Source organism: Rhincodon typus, chromosome 25, assembly GCF_021869965.1.
Source record: "Rhincodon typus isolate 14 chromosome 25, sRhiTyp1.1, whole genome shotgun sequence".
NCBI lineage: Eukaryota > Metazoa > Chordata > Chondrichthyes > Orectolobiformes > Rhincodontidae > Rhincodon > Rhincodon typus.
The window spans coordinates 21,207,187-21,228,885 of NC_063356.1; the positions used below are offsets into that span (position 1 = coordinate 21,207,187).

The window sequence follows — 21,699 nt, forward strand, 5'->3', positions numbered from 1 at the left end:
TGATGATAGGGGACACTGGTAGTAGGTATGAACTGATTGGATTCATCCCTCCCATCAACCAGTTCGTGGTTGGAAGGGAGGATCAGAAGGTGGAATGAAAGAGGAGGTGGGGCCAGAGGATATTACCACCATTCTGCTACCAATGCTTCCCTCTACTGCCCCCCACTTCCAGTCCTGAAGAAGGGTAATACCCAAAACGTTGACTGGCTTGCTGTGTTCTTCTAGTCTAGTTTGTCTATACTAGAATGGTATTGGTAGGACCACATCTATGTTGCAGTTGAATGAAAACAAGTAACGGGGGACTGACCGATTTTCTGGTATCCGCATCGGATCCTGAGGTAGTCTGTATGATCCACAAACTATATTTTATACTAGCTATTGTATATTAATTGGTAAACTGGATTCACAAAAACATCCACTCTAGATAAGACAGATTTGTGTATAGAAGTTCCTAATATGTAGTATAAACAAATAAGCAACTGACTGGGGCCATCAATACACTTATGGAGAGGAGTTGAAACGAAATGCTTACTCGGGTAGAATCTGTGTTGCAGCAACAGCATATTAAAAAGAAGTCTCAATTAATTAATTTTTCATTAATCTCTGAACATTTATGAAAAAAACTGCAACAAAGATCACACAAGCACTTTGCCTGCAGAAGTATTGAGTCTAGTGCCTTTGAAGGTTAGTTTCATTCCACAATGTGACTGTTGATGTATTACCACAAATTTAAATCATTGCATTAAATACATTCTGAACTTTTCGATGATAAAGAATCAGGGCATGTGGACAATAGAAGGATTATTTCAGTTACAGATTCACCTACATCTGAGCTGATTTTCTGGTATTACCATCAACTGCAACACTTCGTCAGGCCTCAATGTGTCTGTGGTCTCAGTTGCCACTGTCTCCCAAACTTAAATGGAAGGCTAATTATGACAAAACTGAAACTTTCATGCTTTGAAAGGGACCTACGTTGCCATAGCAGTTGGTAATAGACAAACACCCATATGCTGGGTTGCAGTGCCACAAACTGAATATGTCAGATGTTGCACGCTGCCACTTTTTGCATATTATTCTATTATGTACACATCCAGATGGATAGACATAGTGCCGCCACCTCCCCCACTGCCCTACTTCATTTTCTGACAGAAGGGGAAAGTGGGAAGAACAGAGAGCAAGCCTGTTGTCCATGATTGGAGTTCCCTACCCTGTACCTGCCATTTCTGTCCCTGCAACTCTCCTGAAAACTAAGAGGTCAGCCTAAGTTTTTTTTTAAAAAAGCTCAGGTGTAATACTCACATAGTTCTGGTACTTTGTAAGTGCAGCCAGCACCACTTTGGCATACTTCATTGATTTGCTGAAATTTCCTGCATGCTGACTTAACTTTTGAACAAATTGCTCAAATAATTCAGGCGTTATTTCAACCTTTTAAGAAAAACAAAATGAGAACAGTTTAAGTTGCAAATTAATTCCTGTCAGCCAATATTGTGAAAACAAATTATCTGGTCATTTATTAGTATGTCATTTGAGAGATTTTGCAACTGCTGGTTTGCAGCATTTGTTACTCAGTGACTAGAAAATAATGAAAAAGTCATCTATAAAATAACTTAGATATCCATGAGAAAGTTAAGGTGTTTCAAACTTTAGCTGTTTGTGATCTGCCCTTGTGAAATGGCTAACATTAGATTTTAAATCTGCACAGTAAATAGTGCACAAATTCCTATTGAGATTACTTTACTTCTTTTTCCCCCAAAATAATACCTTAACCAGCAGATTGCCTTTTTACTGCTCGACTGAAAAATAGTTGCATTTGTTAATTCTTCTTATCAAAGATGAGGTGAACAAAGCATGGAACCAAGATATGAGCAGGACGTGGGAGGTATGTTTGTAAAAGCTGACTAAGAGGAGAACATTACATTAACTTAATGTTACACAAAAAGGAACACCCTGCGCAACAGTAATTCAGAATATCTTAAATTAGTATAGGGAAAAAGTTGTTCCATTAAATAAATTGATATATACATAGGATCATTTTCAACTCCATTTTATCGAACAAAATTAACACTTTTCAAAGTGCTTAGTTTCCCAAAAATGAATGGGAAGTAGTTTTACACTTGATAATGATTATTCTCAATCTGCTGTTGTGCTCACCAAGAACAATGCAGAGCTAGTTATGAACTTTATGTTCTATTTGGATAACCATGCATTGGCTCTTGTTTAAAGACACAAAGTTTGACCCCCATTGTTTTTTCTTTAATATATAACCTATTTTTCTAATCAACCTGAAGAGCGATGGTATTAGGTGGAGTAGGCAGGACTTGAACTCAAGCCTCTCAATTCATGGGCAGGGATGCTACCACTGCCCTCCACTAGAGGGCACCCAAGTTTGGCCTCCAAATACACAAGTGCAAATGTATTCTACCTGAACATAATTAAACAATCTATTCATGTATGTTACATCTGATACAAATCACATAGATGGTATTTTATTATTTTAATTAACCTGTTATGATTCACCTGTGGCAGGTGGGACTTGAACCAAGATATCCTGGTCCAGAGATAGTGACATTACTACTGAACAATATGTGGGCAGATACTACCTAGTATGTCATGTGGTATCACTAACATGTAATCACTTGCTACTCACCTTCCTCTCAAGCAGTGTATGTACCACAGAAAGTAAGTCTTCACTCCATGTAATGGACAAGATGTGCCTGTGAACATATCACATTAATTAGTAACACATTTAAAAGAAAATCCTACTGGATTATCCTCCTCCATTGTTACAGTTCAATATTTTCAGTTCTCAATTTTTGTCTGCATTAAAACTTTGCATAGATTGCATTCTTGTACCTGTATCAATTCTTACATGTGGTTCTTTCAACTTTTAATTGCCTGATAGAAGGGATGTGAATTTGTCCTAAGATACCATCTACCACTAAATAAACCAGTCAGCAAAGGTTGTACAATGTACAGTTCTAAGTTGTCTACCAGTGTATATGCCAGTTTTATTTAGGGTTTACCCTCTGTGGGTTCAAGACCTATCAGGGCTTGAGCACACTGTAGGCTGTGGCATTGTTGCAGGTTCTAGAGTTTGGCTAAAATATTAAATAAAATTCAATTTGCCTCATTGGAGTGATGTAAAAGATCTTCCCTTTTTTTTCAAAGCTGTGGACTAAGACTCATCCTTCATCCAAAAACAGATTAACTGTTCACTTTATCTCAATTATGCTGGAGGAACTTTACTGTTTGCGCATAGCTTTCAAAACAAGGGACTATATTTTGAAATTGGTTAAGTAAGTATACTGTAGAAACCAGTTGAAGCTGCAGAGTTCTGATTAAAATACTTATTTCTCTGCATTTAACCTTATGAACATTTTCATAAACATGATGGAACAGCTCTGAAAAGATATTTTCCAAATAGTGTAACAGTCCCAAATCTGCAACCACAGCAGTGAATTCTTAAATTTTGTTTTTAACAAATTGTACAAAAGTTTCTTCCATCCCCTCAAAATTGACTGCAGATAAAAAAATCTGACATTTGTTGAAAATACTCTCCTGGTTTCACAGAGGCATGCATCTTAAATTTATTTTTAAAACAACAATTTTGTCATTACCTTAAAGAGCTTCAAAAAGGATCCAGGCCTCTAAAATAAAGTTGACAAGTACTTGGCAGTTTTGCAAAATAGTTTGACTGCAAAACCACCCTGCAGCCTTAGAATGCAGTTCCAGAACAACCTAATGGCTCCACTACATTGGGTCTACACTGTTTTCAACAGAGTTGCTACAGAAGCTTCCCAGATTAATGCCAACAACAAAGCAGACCAGCCAGGAAGGACTTATTGGTTATCAACAGACTAATAATACCTTTACCATGCTAAAATGTCCCAAGGCATTTCATAGGAACATTACGAAGTATTACATTGAGCCACATAAGAATGTCTGATGAGGACTGCTTGGTTAAACAGGTAGTCTTCAGGACTGTCTTAAAAGAGGAAGGTGAGGTAAAGAGGCTTAGGGAAGTACATGCTGGAACTTGGGGCCTAAGCAACTAAAGGCACGGCCAACAATGGTGGAGTGATTTAATATCAGAGTACCCAAGAGAAAATTTACTTCTAAAAACAAAGGACTTCTACTCTTCCATTTAACTGTAAGAATGGATATTTTCAGATACATTTGCCCAAGAGAGGAATTTACAAGTTATACAAGCAACAAACAGTAATTAACAATAGAATTAACTCAACCCAAAAATCATTGTTAGATGCTCTGGTTTGAGGCAGTCTTCTGCAAGTCTGCAAATCAGTTCCACTTGAATACCTCCTGCAAATAATTCAAAAATATGAAACTGCAGGCAAAGCAGTTAATTTGGTAAAATTAATGTACAGAGCAAAACATTATAGTTGTTGATGAGATTATAGAAATTTAAACTTGCCATAACAGACAACGTTCAAAGACATAAGATGCAAGCTTTCAACTGGGATCTGAAACTGATAATTGTTGCTTCAGATACAGACAAAGAAAGATTCCACATTGGGTTAAGAAGCATTGTGGTTGTTCACTGAAGTGACGTTGTGAACAGCTTTTTATGATGGAATTTTGCTTTGATACAATAATCTGGAGCAATCCAATCCTCAGTGTCAATGTGGAGTACATTCACAACAGCAGCATAAAAAAAAATGAAGATATCACTTCACCAGATTTTAAATTTGTAATTGCATAATTTGCAACTTCATTATCGTATTAGATTATGCAAATTAGAACTAACAGTGGAAGTCAAATTAGATTTCTTTAAAAAGATAATACATTGGCATATAGTGATTTCATTTTTAAATTGCTTTACATTCAAAGGCCTGTGTTAATCTTTGGGGTTTAACATCATTGTCCCATATACTTGCCACCTGGAGTTGATTCTCCTCTGCGATTGCTTCCTTCTAGCATTACCTCCCTCTGCCCTGGCCCCAGCTTTGCCTCGCAATTTGCCCTATTGCCCCATCCACTGGGCCTGGCCTTGTCTCCCTCTGTTCTTACCTTTGGCTTTCCCCCTCACCACAGAAACTGGTTCCTTCTCCTAACTATGGTCCTGAACTCATACTGAAGGGATTTATCTTGCTGGTTAGTACAAGATCTCTGCAGTTTCCTGCATCAACTAAAATCAGCCACTAGATGGAACCAGATGAATCTAAAAAACTGAATTGTGTTAGGGCTAATATGGCATTCCTTTCAAAGTTTATATCTTAGTTTGCATGTCAATCAACTAGGAATGTATAGTTCTATAAATGTATGCAAATAGTATTTCAACTTTCTATGCTTCTTTCTCCACATAAAAAATGCCTGAAGGAAATTAACTTTGACTTCAATATTGATTTGTACTGGAATCTATTATTTACTTCAGTCAATTTTCAGGAATGCAACCACAACTTTAAGTGAGCACTTGGTGTATGCGAACAACTTGAGACATAGTGCACAAGTTCAGCATGCTTTCTAAGCAGGAACAGGTGGGTTTAGACCCATGGTCCCTAAAACTTTGCACAATTATGGGTTTACTTTGCCTTGTGTGTCCAGATCTGTTGTGGACTAAGAGATTTACAACTACAATTTGCCAATTGGATTGTTTATCATGCAGCAACCAGGATTGCAAAAGATGAAACAATCACCTCAAACACTCTTCATCTAACAGTTCTTTAGTTTCCACATTCTGTTTCAGTGCCTTGTTCCATAGGTGGAAGAACACAGGCCCAAACACATAATTTTGCAAAAAGCGAGATGCAGATTATTCCATCACTGCTGAAATCATTGATAAACTAGGTCCTTTTCCTATTGGGAAAATTTGCAGGCGAATATTGGCGCAGGCGAATATTGGCTTGATACTCAGTTAAAAAGCAAGGAAAAAGAGCAAAATGATTTGCGAAAAGCTCATGTCTGACTATAGTAAGAAACTTTTAGTCATTTTTGGACAGTGATAACAGTTATTATCAATGCATCTCCCACAGTTGTTCAAATCAAACCGTACCTATGTCCGGATTCTGAAGGATTGGCCCAATCAGAGCTGTGCAGGATGGACGTGCATACTTCTTGCAAAATGAAGTGATGGCAGCCATTAGAAAGCGTGAGGCAGGCTCTGTCAGTGAAAGTATCTGTAAATACACATAATTCCACTTATTTATCACTTGACTTTCCTGTACTGAAAGCCCTTCATTTTTGGGATATGATTCTAAAACCACTTTCAGTGCCTTATCTGGTGGCCTTTCTGAACATGTCTGAAGGGGTCTGTTTAAGCAGTTTCAGTTATTTAAGGGTTAAATAGGGATAGGAGTTTCAGTCCAAAGAGTTTTAGTAAAGAGAACTGAAGGATCACAGATGTATAGAGACTAGGTAGGGAGTTAGTGATACTTAGGCCACTCGATCAGCCAAGATAAGGAAGCCTTGGCTAAATACAAACAATACCTTCTGTATTTACTTAGGCTAGTAAATCTCACTCACTCAAATGCACAGTCGTAACTTGTAGCAGAGTCTTCTGGTGGTTTGTCAAGTTGAACCCAACAGTGTCATTACACAAAACAAACATTAACATAACATTTGACTATGGGAGGCTGCGACCTAGTTTTGCTGCACTGTGAGCAGGGGTCACTGGTTAGCATTGAACACTTCTAATGTTAAACCGATTACAATTAATTCAGGGAGAAGTGATAACAAACTAAAACTCGCTTTAACTGGGGCCAGCAAGACATTCCACGATTTCAAAAGGAACTTGGATGGGCACTTGAAAGAAATAACCTTATAGAGGTTATAGGGATTAAGTTGGAAAATAGGGCAATCTGCTTTCTCTAGAGGGCCAGAATGGATTGTGTGGGCCAATGGCCTCCTGAGCCATGATGAGACAGGTTTAAAGCAAACTAGGGAAGCTAACAAACCTCATGGTTCAGTTAAACACTGCTTTTGTTATCTGGACCAATAGGAGAGCTACATATCATTTATATCCACACGAATGCACACAAGTATCAATCTTCACTTCCTCTGTACGAACGACCTTATAAAGTTATTAAACCCAGAGAACATGCAACACTCAATTCTCCAAATCTTGCCATAAAGCATCATTAACAAAAATATCAACAGTAGTGGTACAGATAGGGCAAATCAAATATTTGTACTAAAAATAACATCAACATGACCCCACCTTCCATCAGTGTGCGAGAAAATAAATTTTCTGCTCAAGATGCTCTAGCTCTGACATACCCAGGGCAGACATGGTGAAAACATCTTCAGAAACCATCACCCCCCAGGCTCCTCGCTCATTCCCTCCATTTCAGGATTTCCTACTGGGAATAACAAAGGACCGGCAATAAATTTGCCCAAATATGGGTGAGCATGGTCCAATGATAGACAAATGATGGAAACATATTATACAACATTTGCTATTACTTGTGCCTTAGCAATATTGGGCATCCAGTCTCGCTTATGGTTAGAGAGGAGCACATTCAAATCTCAAAGGCTGAAAAATCTACACAATTAAGGTGGAAAAGCTAGAAAAAAAATGCAAAGTCAGTTCCAAATTACACCACACAGAATGATCATACCCTTGTCAAGAAGAGGTTCCGAGCCAGCACAGCCGCATTACTGTAACTGAGATCAGATGACAAGGAAATCAGTTTAATGCACGTCAAAGGCAGGAGGTGCTCTGGGAGTTCAGACAGTTGCAGTAATAAACAGAGTTTCTCCAGCTACAAGAAATGTAACATGCAAATCAATTTTTAAAAACCATACGAACAAAATAAACAATTTACAGGATCAATATATACAACTACAATACTTTGTCAAACAGATGCCATAATCTGGAAATTTTGCTTCTGGGGACTGTCCAACCAAAGGGTGCATTATTACATAGAGCTTTTAAAAGGTAATGTCATTCAGGACAGTGTATAGTCCCAGCTCTTGATAACACTGAAGTGAGTCAAAAGTTGCACGATATCCCTGCCAATGTTTTATTTGTATTGACAGACCATCCCCAAGGACTTTACATTGAGTGGGTTTATGTAAGATGCTTTCAAAGTTAAATTAATTACCACAATACACTACTAGATGGATAACTAAATCCCAATTAATTTTTCTTAGGCACTTTAAAAAAAAAAATTGAATTTTTCTGAGAAGCCAAATGTGGTGGTGACCTTAGGCTGCTGATTGTGGATCTGGAATGGATGGACTGGGGACAAGTTCAGCCTTCAACTTCTTTTTTAGAGGGCAACCCTGGGACAGCACCATGTGTATGCACGAGCCCTGATAATACATAAAGTCCAAGGGCTTTCACTAGGTTCCAGCCTCCAGCATTTTCAAATGAGCAAAGGAGTACAATGAAAGGGGAAGATGCAAGTGTTTTGTGCGTGGTTTTACCAGGGTTGCAGGAGCAGCACAAAATGATGCCATTTGCTTTATAAAGCTCACCACTGACCTGCTTTCTAACCTCCTGATGGTTGCCAAAACAAATCCCTTGCCAAAATCTACCAGATCTGATAGCTTATTTAATATTTCATGGCTGTAAGTGTTGCTGGCAAGATTAGCACTTGCTGCTAAACCCTAATTACTCTTGAGGTGGTGGTTAGCCACCTTCGAACTGTGTTTTTGGTGGGGTTGGCGGAGATGAGTTCCAGAACTTTTACCCAACGACGGTGAAGGAACGTTGATATTGTTCCAAATCAGGATGGCGTGCGTGTACACTGAGGTGAAGTTAGAGGTAATGGCCTTCCCAACCATCTGCTGCCCTTGTCCTTCGAAGTTGTAAAGGCAATGGGTTGGGAAGTTGCTTTTGAAGAAGATTGGTAAGTTGTTGCAGTAAAAGGTAAATGGTACACACTACTTGCAGTATTAACTCATGGCAGATGGGACATTTTGTCCTTCATGGTGTTGAGCTTCTTTTGGCCTTCACTGCAAGAGATTTCGAGTACAGGAGCGGGGATGTGTTGTTGCAGTTATACAGGGCCTTGGTGAGGCCACACCTAGAGTACTGTGTGCAATTTTGGTCTCCTTTTCTGAGGAAGGATGCTCTTGCTCTTGAGGGAGTGCAGCGAAGGTTTACCAGGCTGATTGCAGGGATCATGGGGCTGACATATGAGGAGGGATTGACTAGGTTAGGATTGTTTTCGCTGGAGGTCAGACGAATGAGGAGCGACCTCATACAGATTTATAAAATTCTAACAGTACTGACAGGGTAGATGCAGGAAGGATGTTCCCGATGGTGGGTGTGTCCAGAAACAGGGGTCACAGTCTGAGGTTTCAGGGTAGACCATTTAGGATGGAGATGACGAGACATTTCTTCACCCAAAGAGTGGTAAGCCTGAGGCACTCATTACCACAGGAAGTAGTTGATGCCAAAACACTGAATATATTCAAGAGGCAGCTAGATATAGCACTTGGGGTGAACAGGATCAAAGGTTATGGGGAGAAGGTAGGTTTAGGCTACTGAGTTGGACAATCAGCCATGATTGTGATGAATGGCAGTGCAGGTTCAAAGGGCCGAATGGCCTCCTCCTGCTCCTAGCTTCTATGTTTCTAGGTGTATAGTTGGAGTTATGCTCATCCAGGCTCATTCCATTACACTGGTGATGTGTGCCTTGTAGATGGTGAACTTGCTTTGAGGAATCACAAGGTAGGTTACTCACCAGAGAATTCCGGCCTCTGACCAGTTCATGTAGCTACAGTATTTATATGGCTGGTCCAGTTCAGTTTCTGGCCAATAATAACCTCCATGATACAAATGATGGGGGATTCAGCAATGGCAACATTGTTGAACATCAAGGGGAAATGGTTAGATTCTTAATTGTTGAAGGTGGTCACTGCTTGGCATAGGTGTGACGTAAACTGTTACTTGCTACTTAACAGCCCAAGCCTAGTTGTTATCCAGGTCTTTCTGCAAGCAGAACAGATGGACTGCTTCAGAGTCTGAGGAGTCATGAATAAACAATGTGACACCATTGGGTTCCTCAGGGTAGTTTCCAACCATCTTCACTTCTGACCTTACGATGGGAATGAACTTCATTGATGACCTTACGATGGGAATGAACTTCATTGATGAAGCTGTTGAAGATGGTTGGAAACTACCTTGAGGAACTCCTGTAGCAATGCCTTGGGGCTGGCTTCCATCAACCATTTTGCTAGGTACAGCTCCAATCACTGAAGAATTTTCCCAGATTCCTGTTGACTTCTATTTAAAGGTCTCCTTGCATGCAATATTTGGTTAAGTGCTGCCTTGATATCAAGGACAATCACTGGGTCAAAATCCTGGAATTCCCTCCCAAAGGGCATTGTGGTTCTACCTATAGCACATGAATTGCCATGGTTCAAGAAGACAGCTCACCACCACCTTCTCAAGGACAATTAGGGATGGGCAATAAATGCTGGCCAGCCAACAAAAAAAAAATCACTTCTGTCTCTGGAATACAGCCCCTTTTCTTGCTCATGTTTGGACCAAGGGTGCCATGTAGTCCTGGCAGAACTCAAATTGAACACAGATACGATGCCTATTGCTGAGTAAATGCTCTTGACCATACTGTGTTAATTATGCTGGGAGCCCAAAATATAACCAGGATCAGGGAAGCATATCATGAGTAAGTAGAAGGCCTGCCCTATGACAGGTGCTCCAAACAGAAGCTCTAGGCCAGTGAGATTTGGCAGAATTTGCCATCACCTTAACAAAGATAATGTGAAGTGCAGTTAACTGCAAACAGGTTCTTGCTTTAAGAGAGAAAAAGAAAACACTCTGGTCCTACCTGGCTTGTGTCACATTCATTCAGGATGCTTAGTTCTTCAGATGTTTCCAACTTCTAAGAGAAGAAAAAGACAACAGACTTGTTTTCAGAAGTAAAACTGCAGCTGGGCTGCAATTAAGATGTTCCTAGAATTCAGTATCCAGGATTGATCACAACAGAACCTTGCCAGATAGGAGAAGCAAATGAAAGCAGGTGAGGACAGGGCCCTATCTAATTCTGTACCTGGCTACCAATTTGTGTAATGTTGTATCTTTAAGACCTCCCTGTTCACAAACAGAGGACTTCATATAATTACAGTCCCTAAATCACATCATCAACATCATTGACATTATTATGTTTCCCATAGGTCAGACCAGCGGTTTTTGCCCTCAACTATTAAACTAAGTACAACTCAGTTCATTTTGTAACTATTTTGCTATAATTCACTGCAAATATTCTTCTCAGTTATTTTGTTCATAAGGAGGAGGTGTTAGCAATTCTGGAAGGTGTGAAAATAGATAAGTCCCCTGGGCCGGATGGGATTTATCCTAGGATTCTCTGGGAAGCTAGAGAGGAGATTGCAGAGCCTTTGGCTTTGATCTTTATGTCGTCATTGTCTTCAGGAATAGTGCCAGAAGACTGGAGACTAGCAAATGTTGTCCCCTTGTTCAAGAAGGGGAGTAGAGACAACCCTGGTAATTATAGACCAGTGAGCCTTACTTCGGTTGTGGGTAAAGTGTTGGAAAGGATTATAAGAGATAGGATTTATAATCATCGAGAAAGGAATAATTTGATTAGGGATAGTCAACACGGTTTTGTGAAGGGTAGGTCGTGCCTCACAAACCTTATTGAGTTCTTCGAGAAGGTGACCAAACAGGTGGATGAGGGTAAAGTGGTTGATGTGGTGTATTTGGATTTCAGTAAAGCGTTTGATAAGGTTCCCCATGGTAGGCTATTGCAGAAAATATGGAGGCATGGGATTGAGGGTGATTTAGTGGTTTGGATCAGAAATTGGCTAGCTGTAAGAAGACAGAGGGTGGTGGTTGATGGGAAATGTTCATCCTGGAGTTCAGTTACTAGTGGTGTACCTCAAGGATCTGTTTTGGGGCCACTGCTGTTTGTCATTTTTATAAATGATCTGGATGAGGGCGTAGAAGGATGGGTTAGTAAATTTGCGGATGACACCAAAGTCGGTGGAGTTGTGGACAGTGCGGAAGGATGTTGCAGGTTACAGAGGGACATAGATAAGCTGCAGCGCTGGGCTGAGAGGTGGCAAATGGAGTTTAATGCGGAAAAGTGTGAGGTGATTCACTTTGGAAGGAGTAACAGGAATACAGAGTACTGGGCTAATGGTAAGATTCTTGGTAGTGTGGATGAGCAGAAAGATCTCGGTGTCCATGTGCATAGATCACTGAAATTTGCCACCCAGGTTGATAGCGTTGTTAAGAAGGCGTACAGTATGTTAGGTTTTATTGGTAGAGGGATTGAGTTTCGGAGCCATGAGGTCATGTTGCAGCTGTACAAAACTCTGGTGCGGCTGCACTTGGAGTATTGCGTACAGTTCTGGTCACCGCATTATAGGAAGGATGTGGAAGCATTGGAAAGGGTGCAGAGGAGATTTACCAGGATGTTGCCTGGTATGGAGGGAAGGTCTTATGAGGAAAGTCTGAGGGTCTTGAGGCTGTTTTCGTTAGAGAGAAGGTTAAGAGGTGACTTGATAGAGACATACAAGATGATCAGAGGATTAGATAGGGTGGACAGTGGGAGCCTTTTTCCTTGGATGGTGATGGCTAGCACGAGGGGACATAGCTTTAAATTGAGGGGTGATAGATATAGGACAGATGTCAGAGGTAGGTTCTTTACTCAGAGAGTAGTAAGGGCGTGGAATGCCCTGCCTGCAAAAATAGTAGACTCGCCAACTTTAAGGGCATTTAAATGGTCATTGGATAAACATATGGATGATAATGGAATAGTTTAGGTTAGATGGGCTTCAGATTGGTTTCACAGGTCGGCGCAACATCGAGGGCCGAAGGGCCTGTACTGCGCTGTAATGTTCTATGTTCTATGTTCCCTGGCACATTTTGATCACATCACATTTTGATGTGATTACATCATTCGCTGCTGTTACTGGACGGCACCTGTTAGGAATAAGTTTTGTCCAAATATAAATTACATGAATAACTTAATTAGTAAGGGGGATCTTCCATCAAATAACACTTTGATGAATGAGCATGCTTTAGTTCTAAGGAGTAAAAGCACTTCTGCAAATTTCCAATAAATCAGAGGACCTTTGAAAATTTATTTCTACATTTCGAATGTAAACCTCCTCCAGAAGGAGATATTGTTTTAGGTAGACATAAAAAAATTAAAAGAACACTTACATCTGATTCAGCCCCAAACAGATCCCTCAGGCTGGATACAGAAGCCTTAAAGAAAAACAGTTTGTACATCAATTGACAGGTTTAGAAACTTAAACGTGTAATCAAAAGGCTTGCTCCAATAAATGTTCATCTATGGCTTTAAATGGACTTCATTTGATTTTATTATTTCCCAGTCACTTTCTCTGAATATTACTAATCACATTTTTTTAAACATATGATTGTGTATTTTACATTTATGTAATGGTTTCATGTTTTCAGTTTATGATTATGAGTGAATCTCTTTCGGGTGCAGAGGCAGCTAATAAATACATTATTTAGCAGTGTTTGTTCTAACAAGCTAAGAGTGGTGACAATGCTACCTCTGGACCAAATAACAATAGCAGAACATTATCGATTGAATTCAATGTAATAAGGCATCACAGTGTTACTAATTTAAGCATTGCGAAATATTAATATGGATATAACTTGTTTACATGGAAGAATCAAGTTTAATTGTAATTGCAACTATCCAAATCTTTCTTGCCACTTAAAATTATCCTTCTGATCACTGATTGTGGAGGACGATGCTAATTATTTTATTTACAGTCAGGTTGGGGAAGGTTTATGTTTAATATCAGTGATTGCTTTATGCTCAGTACCCTTGCCATGATCGTTGCTAATCTCTAAAGAGAAAAGGTAAATGAAAGACTGTATCCTGGGATAAGGTTTACTGGTCGTTGAAAATTGAAACTCCTGCAAACCTGTCAAGGAATTCTGCAAAAAGGACTTAAGAAACTCCGGCCTTGCAGGCTCTGTGGAGAGAAAAGAGAGTTAATGTTTGAGTCTGAAGACTCTTCAGACCTAGTTTCCTGTTCACAGATGCTTCCAGGCCTGCTGAGTTTCTCCAATGCTTTCTGCTTTTATTACACATTTCCAGCATCTGCGGTATTCTTCTTTTACTAAAGGAATTCTGCAAGATTTCCACAGGTTATGTGTTTTGACTGTAAGTTTCAACTTAAGAGTTTTCCTTTTGAGCAAAGGAAGTGGAGGGTTGTTAAGCAGTAGGATCAAGAGAAGTGAGAGGTGACAATCTATGAGGCTGAACATGTAGCTTTGACAACAAGGGTCACCGTGAACTAATTATCATTACTTATAATGTTGTATGTCAAGATTATAGAGAGGTTGACTAGAAAACATTAACGGCAGTGAGTGGGTTGGAGCCTGGTGACTGAGCAGGGTTGAAAGCTTGGAGTTGAGTGGGACGAGTACAAATAAGCAGCTAGCATGGATCAAACAACTTCAGAGGTGTCAATATATTTAAGGCACCTTACAAATGCAAGTTGCTATTATATAGTAGCGCATATTCAGCTTGTAGACAATCTGTATAGTAGATAAAGGACCAGTGAACGTAAAAAATTTAATAAAAGAACAATCTTGTATATTTATTATGTCTTTTAAATTTTGCAAAGTACTTCATAGCTTATAAAGTACTGGTCAAGAGATTAAAAAAACTTATATTTATATATCATTTTCCACATTCTTAGAAATTCTCAATGTATATAAAAGACAATGACAGGAAGAGTCTGAGCTTGTTCCTGCTCCTTGGATGACAATGGAAACATGTAAAGATCATACAGTAAATAAGGAACAATTTTAGAAGATTTTTTAGTGGACAGTTAAATGCCACTTGTAAATGGGCCTGTTGACATGAGTCCATGGATTGGCTACTGGGTTTGGAAGATATTAAGAAAATTGAAAGTGAAGGCAAGACTTTGTGGGAGAGAATGATGGGCAATCAGTGCTGCTCGCATCTCACAAGTTAATTTCTAGAGAAGGTGCTGCTGAAAATTGTGTTTGTGAGAGAAACGAGGGGTTGATTTTGCCAGGTTGAGAAAGATCGAGTTGTTGGGAACAAACACCAGAAACAGGTATTAACGTGAATGGTCATATCTGCCAGTATGTCTGTAAGTTTGTTATCTGTTTGATTTGGTTTCTGTTGCAGTGCCTCACCAGGGGCTGTCTAGTCTGTTACAGTTTGTTATTTTAAGATTAGAAACCAAGAAACTACAAGCAGGAGTAGGCCATTTGGCCCTTTGAAACTGCACCCAAATTCAGTATGATCTTGGTCAATTCTCTACATCAATACCATATTCTCACTTTCTCCCTATACTCGATGTCTTCGACATCTAAAATGTATCTGACTCTCTTTCTTCAATATGACTTGACCTCCGCAGCCTTCTGTGATAGACAATTCCACAGGTTCACTACCCTTTGAGCAAAGAAGGTTTTTCTTATCTCAGTCCTAAATGGTCTACCCCGTTCCCTGAGACTGTGTTCCCAGGTCTACATTCCCCAATCAGGGCAGACATCCTCTCTGCATGCAGTCTGTCCACCCCTGTTGGAATTTTATACATTTCAATCAGATTCCCTCTCATTTTCCTAAACTCTTGTGAATACAGGCCTAATTGAACAAATACTTCCTCATAGGGCAGTCCTGTGTCCCTGGGACATGAGACAGCTTTGGCAGATATGGTTAAGGAGAATCCAAAGACATTCTAGAAGTATATTATGGGCAAAAGAGTAACTAGGGCCCTTTAAAAATCAACAAGGCTATCTATGTGTGGAACCACAGGAGATGGATGAGATTCTAAAAGAATATTTTGTGTCAGTATTTACTGTGGCAAAAGACATGGAAGCTAGGGAATTCAGGGGAAAAAAAAGTGATGTCTTGAAAAGAGTCCATATTACAAAAGAGGTGCTGGAGGTCGTAAAATGCATGGATAGATAAATCCCTTGGACTTGATCAAGTGTATCCCAAAACATTGTGGAAAACTAGGGAAGAATTTGCAAGGCCCCGATAAGAGATATTTGTATCATCAACACCACAGGTGAGGTGCTGGAAGGCCTGTGACCAGCAGTGTGCCGCAAAGATCGGTGCACGGTTCACTGTCATTTATAGAAACGATTTGGATGAGAATGTAGGAGGCATAAGAAGTTAGTTTGCAGATGACACCAAAATTGGTGGTATAGTGAACAGTGAAGAAGGTTATCTAAAGAGTACAATGGGATCTTGATCAACTGGGCTAGTGAGCTGAGGAATGGCAGATGGAGTTTAACTTAGATTAATGCTAGGTGTTGCGTTTTGCTAAGACAGACCAGGGTAGGACCTACACAATGTTAATGGTAGGGCCCTGGGTAATGTTGTCAAACAGAGAGACCTAGGGGTGCAGGTACATAGTTTCTTGAAAGTGGCATCACAGAGAGACAGGGTGGTGAAGAAGGCATTTTGCACCCTTGCCTTCATTGGTCAGAACATGGAGTACAGGAGTTGGGACATCATGTTACGCCTGTAGAAGACCACATTACATACAATTCTGGTTAGCCTGCCACAGGAAGGATGTTATTAAACTGTAAAATGTGCAAGAAAGATTTACAAAGAATTTAATAAGACTGGAGGGTTTGAGTTATAAGGAGCAGATGGATAGGCTAGGGCCTTTTTCCCTGGAGCACCTCCTCTTCTGTAATGTGGACTCCTTTCACTACTTAAGACCTTATGCAGGTTTATAAAATCATGAAGGGAATAGATTCAAGGAAAGTGGGCAAAGATTTAAAAGGGACCTGAGGGGCAAGTTTTTCCACACAGAGGGTAGGGCATGTATGGAAGGAGCTGCCAGAGGAAGTGGAAGATGGAAATACAATTACAACATTTAAAAGATATTTGGACAGGTACATGGATAGGCGAGGTATAGAGGGATATGGGCCAAACACAGGCGAAATGGGTCTGGTTCACATTAGGAAACCGGCTCGGCTTGGACAAGTTGGGCTGAAGGGTCTGTTTTCGTGCTGTATGACTCTAAGACTAACTCTGCACAGTGAAGCTTATTCTTTTTTGTTTAAAATCATGGAAATCTTGTGGTTTTCTTCTCTCAGGCAAGTCTGAGATTCCAAAAATGCGTCAAGTTACTGGCCCCCAGACAGATTGTACTATAACTTTTGCAATCTGGTCCAGGAGCCAAACAGTGCAAACAGGAAGGTATTTTTCAAAGGTGAAATAACGTTGTAATGTCCTGCATGAAGTACCAGACAGCCTGAAGATTGCTGGGATGGGAGCTGCAGTTGGACCACGAATCCAGAAGGTACAGGAAAAGTACTGTAAAGGACAGAAAATATTGCTGGAATGACAGAGACAAGCTAAGCACTGGAATGGAAGGCAACCTGAGAGAACGTTCAGAGAGAACCAACAATTTGCTTCACCAGAATAAGGTCAAAGTAAAAGTAAGCTTCAGGCCTGTTCAGGAGGGACAATATTCTGGGACAGGTTAGACAAGCAGTTAAGGAGAATATTTTGGAAAGGCAAATGAGGGCAGGACTTAATACACTTAATGGTAAGGTCCTGGGAAATGTTGCTGAAAAAGAGACCTTGGAGTGTAGGTTCATAATTCCTTGAAAGAGGAGTCATAGGTGGACAGGGTAGTGAAGGAGGTGTTTGGCATACTTGCCTTTACTGGTCAGTGCATTGAGTATAGGAGTTGGGAGATTATGTTTTGGCTGTACAAGACATTGGTTAGGCCACTTTTGGAATACTGTGTGCAATTCTGGTCTCCCCGCTATAGGAAGGATGTTGTGAAACTTGAAAGGGTTCAGAAAAGATTTACAAGGATGTTGCCAGGGTTGGAGTGTTTGAGCTATACGGAGAGGCTGAATAGGCTGGGGCTATTTTTCCAGAAGTATTGGAGGCTGAAGAGTGACCTTATAGAAGTTTGTAAAATAATGAGGGGCATGGATAGCGTGAATAGCCAAGGTATTTTTCCTAGGGCAGGGGAGTCCAAAACTAGAGGGCATAGGTTTATTGTGAAAGGGGAAAGATTTAAAATGGACCTAAGGGGGCAACTTTTTCATGCAGAGGGTACTGCATGAATGGAATGAGCTGCCAGAGGAAGTAATGGAGGATGGTACAATTACAGCATTTAAAAAGCATCTGGATGGGTACATGAATAGGAAGGATTTACATGGACATGGGCCAAATGCTGTCAAATGGGGCTAGATTAATTTAGGATATCTGGTCGGCATGGACAAGCTGGATTGAAGGGTCCATTTCCATGCTGTACAGCTCTATGACAATTAGGGGGCAGAAGACATACATCAGGACACTAAGTATATCAAGGAGTGAAGGCAGAACAAAAATTAAAAAGAAATGGATTTGGAACTTGTCATCTTGCCTTACCCATGGTGGACATTAGGGCGTTGTGGGTTGGACACAGGACTGAAGAAATTACTGAGAGACTGGGTCTTAGTTAAACATCTCATTCAAAAGACACCTCTGACACTGCAGCATTCCCTCAGTACTGCAGCGAAGTGTAATATGCTCAACCACTGCTTAGATATAAAATATTCTGACTCAGTTGAGAGTTTTGTCATTACATTAGCTGATAGTACAAAGCTCAGGAAGTGGATGGTAGGCATGGAGCTTTGGGATTACCCCTCCATCCTCTTGGTCTCTCTCCCATCTTGCTCACCTGGCCTTTGTTTCTATCGAGTACATCAAAGTGAATAACTGTGGTTCACCCACATATAGCAAGCCATTTCCAAGCCTATGTATATCTGCCTGAAATAAACTATTTTCAAAATGCAAATGAAAGAAGGTAATTAAAGAAACCAATTTTAAAAAGCACTGGAAAGATAACATGCACAACACTGGATGAAATAAATCACTCAAACTCTGTGAAAAATACACACTAAATAAGTTTGGTCAAACATACATTTGAATGAAGTTAACGTTTACCTTAACATATTCTGGCAGATCAAGGCTCCTCTGTGTGCTTGAAGGTGATTTCTGTTCCACCTCAACGATGTCCAACTGGCTTTGCGCCTGTGGACAGACAACTTCCACACTTTCCAAACTCCCAGACGTTGTGGTGATATCCTGCTTCTCAGTGCCAACACAGGGCTCCAAACAGGAAATGTCCTGCGCCAACTTGATTTTCTTCGTTGCATTTTGCTCACCATCATCCAAGGGAAACGCATCTTCTAAGGAGTTTTTCCGTTTTTTGGGGTTCTGTGTTAACAGCAGCTTGTCTTCTGTACCTTCAGAGGATTCATTTTTCTGTTGACTGAAGTACCACCCTAACCTTTTCTCAGAATCTGAGCACTCCTCAGAAATCCCCACTAATTTTTCACAGAGAGATTTTAATTGCTGCTGAGATTGCTCTGATTGTGAAACAGACTTCAAATGTCTTAGTCCACCTTCTACATCCTGCTCCAGGATATCAAGTAATTTCTGTGTCCACAGATCAGCATGTGGGTTTTGTCTCAACTGGACAATGAGATAATGCAGACAGTCTTTAGGTATAACAGCATTCCCCAGGTGAAGAAATGACAAAAGATTTCTTCTGACCATCGCCGGTAAAAGATAAAACAATGGTTTTCTAAGAAAAACAAACAATAAAACAATGAGTTTGAGTTTTGAGTTTGATTTATTGCTGTTACATGAACCAGGATAGAGTGAAAATTGCTGTTTTGCATGCAATACAGACAGATTGTACCATACAAAGTGCATCAGGGTAGCAGAACCAAGTGTGGAACACAGTGTTTAAAAAATAGCTGCGAGTTGTATTATTGTGAACCCAATTTATCTCAAACACTACAATTTGTTTACATGATTTATTGCCTGAGCAATATAGTTTTGCAGATGCACTGGAAATGCCAGAGGACATCAGGATCACAAAATACTTCCTGATTTAATAAACATCACAATTAATTTTTAATGCTCTAATTATGCACAATTGTACACTAAACACAATGAGCAAAGAAGATGGGAGACTCTGCAGCTAATATCCTACCTCACATTTGTTTTAATGTCCTCTTTAACCACCAATGTTACCCTACCTCCTTTTCCTCTTTGTCCTTCGTAAAAACTGAATACCTCTGGATATTCAGTTCCTGTCCCTCGGAAACCTGCAGTCATGGATCCATAATACCAACTATATCATACCCATTTATATTTGTGCGACTAATTCATCCACTTTATTGTGGATGTTCCACAGATTAAGACATGAGATCTTATGGCTTGTCTTTTTAACTTTCTTAGTCTGATTTGCATTATTTTGCACTGTAGCCCCGTTTGAGTCTCATCCTCAAATTCTCTGCCTATCACTTATTTCCCATTCTTTCTTACCCTCTCTCCTATCTGTCTGCATCAGCTCCAACCCCCTGCCATTTCAGTTTAAACCCTTCCCAAACTCACTAGCAAATACTTCCACCAGAGACATCAGTTCCACTCCAGACGTGGCACGACCCATCCAGCTCGTCCTGATCCTACCTTCCCCAGAACCGAAAGTCCCAGGAATCTGAAACCCTACCAATTATACTATTTCTCCAGCCACAAATTAATCTGATAATATCCTGCTATTTCTAGTCACAAGTGCCACTGATAGCAATTCTGAGATCAATTTGAGGTCCTACTTCTTAACATGCTTCCCAATCCATCTGCCTTCCTAATTACTTGCTGTAACTGGATATTAATGTTTTGTGATTCATGTACCAAAACATACTGTCTCTCTGCACCTCAGAGTTCTGCAATCTTTCTTTATTTAAATAATACACCACTTTGCTATTCTTCCTGTCAAAAGGGACAAGTTTGCATTTTCCCGCATTGTACTCCAGCTCCTAAGTTTCTGCTCACTTACTTAATCTATTGCAGAATTCTTACATCCTCTTCACAACTTAATGGAAGTAAAATGTCATGAGGCATCACTAACAGGAGGGAAGGTATTTCCAAATCAAGGAGAGTGCAAGTGTCACAAGATACGTTTATGGATTTCCTCATCATTGGGACAAGAGCAGATGCCCAAGAACAAGTCAATACCTGCTCTGCTCTCTTGGGATAAAGAGAAAAACAGAAAAATAATAAAGACAAAAATTATGACCCTCAAATCATGAAGTTAGGGAAGAATTTGCACGTGCTATCTTTCACATTGTCACATCATCTCAAAGTACTTAAGGAAAAAGCAGTTTCAAACTGTAGTAACTGTATAAATGCGAAAAAACAGACACACAATTCATAGACATCAAGGCCCCCAAAACAGGTGAGATAAATGTTTTTAGTGGTGCCTGGTTGAGGGATAAATATAAAACATTTATATTTTAAAGGACTCTACTCTTAAGTGTCATACAATCTTTCACAACCATCTGAGGGAACTAATATTGTCTTCATTCAGACACATTAAAAGTTGTATTTTTAAGAGTAGTGTTAGGATGTTAAAAAAGCTCGTATTTATAATTCTATGACTACCAGACATCACAAAACATTCCCAAAGTGCAGTGACTGTTGTATGAAACACAGCTGTCAATACGTACACAGCAAATTCCTACAAACAGCAAGGTGACAATAATCACAATCTGTCTCTGGGATGAAGACTGAGTGATAAATATTGTCTAGGGCACTGAAGTAGATTTGGGATTCTCCTCAAAACTGAAGAAATTTTTTTTTCGGAGATAGTAGGAACTGCAGATGCTGGAGAATCTGAGATCACAAGGTGTAGAGCTGGATGAACACAGCAGGCCAAGCAGCATCAGAGGAGCAGGAAGGCTGACGTTTCGGG

General features: G+C 40.0%; 1 protein-coding gene across 1 annotated transcript in view; it reads right to left on the minus strand.

Annotated features, from left to right (window-relative positions):
• Positions 1–21,699, minus strand: part of fance (FA complementation group E) — a 29,332-nt gene that overhangs the window by 5,924 nt on the left and 1,709 nt on the right. The window contains exons 3-10 of the mRNA XM_048612262.1: positions 18,882–19,524; positions 13,121–13,165; positions 10,761–10,814; positions 7,578–7,721; positions 6,014–6,137; positions 4,248–4,323; positions 2,651–2,717; positions 1,303–1,428 (exon numbers count right to left, since the gene is read on the minus strand). Coding sequence (XP_048468219.1) covers positions 1,303–1,428; positions 2,651–2,717; positions 4,248–4,323; positions 6,014–6,137; positions 7,578–7,721; positions 10,761–10,814; positions 13,121–13,165; positions 18,882–19,524 — 1,279 coding nt within the window. The remainder of the gene's footprint in view (positions 1–1,302; positions 1,429–2,650; positions 2,718–4,247; positions 4,324–6,013; positions 6,138–7,577; positions 7,722–10,760; positions 10,815–13,120; positions 13,166–18,881; positions 19,525–21,699) is intronic.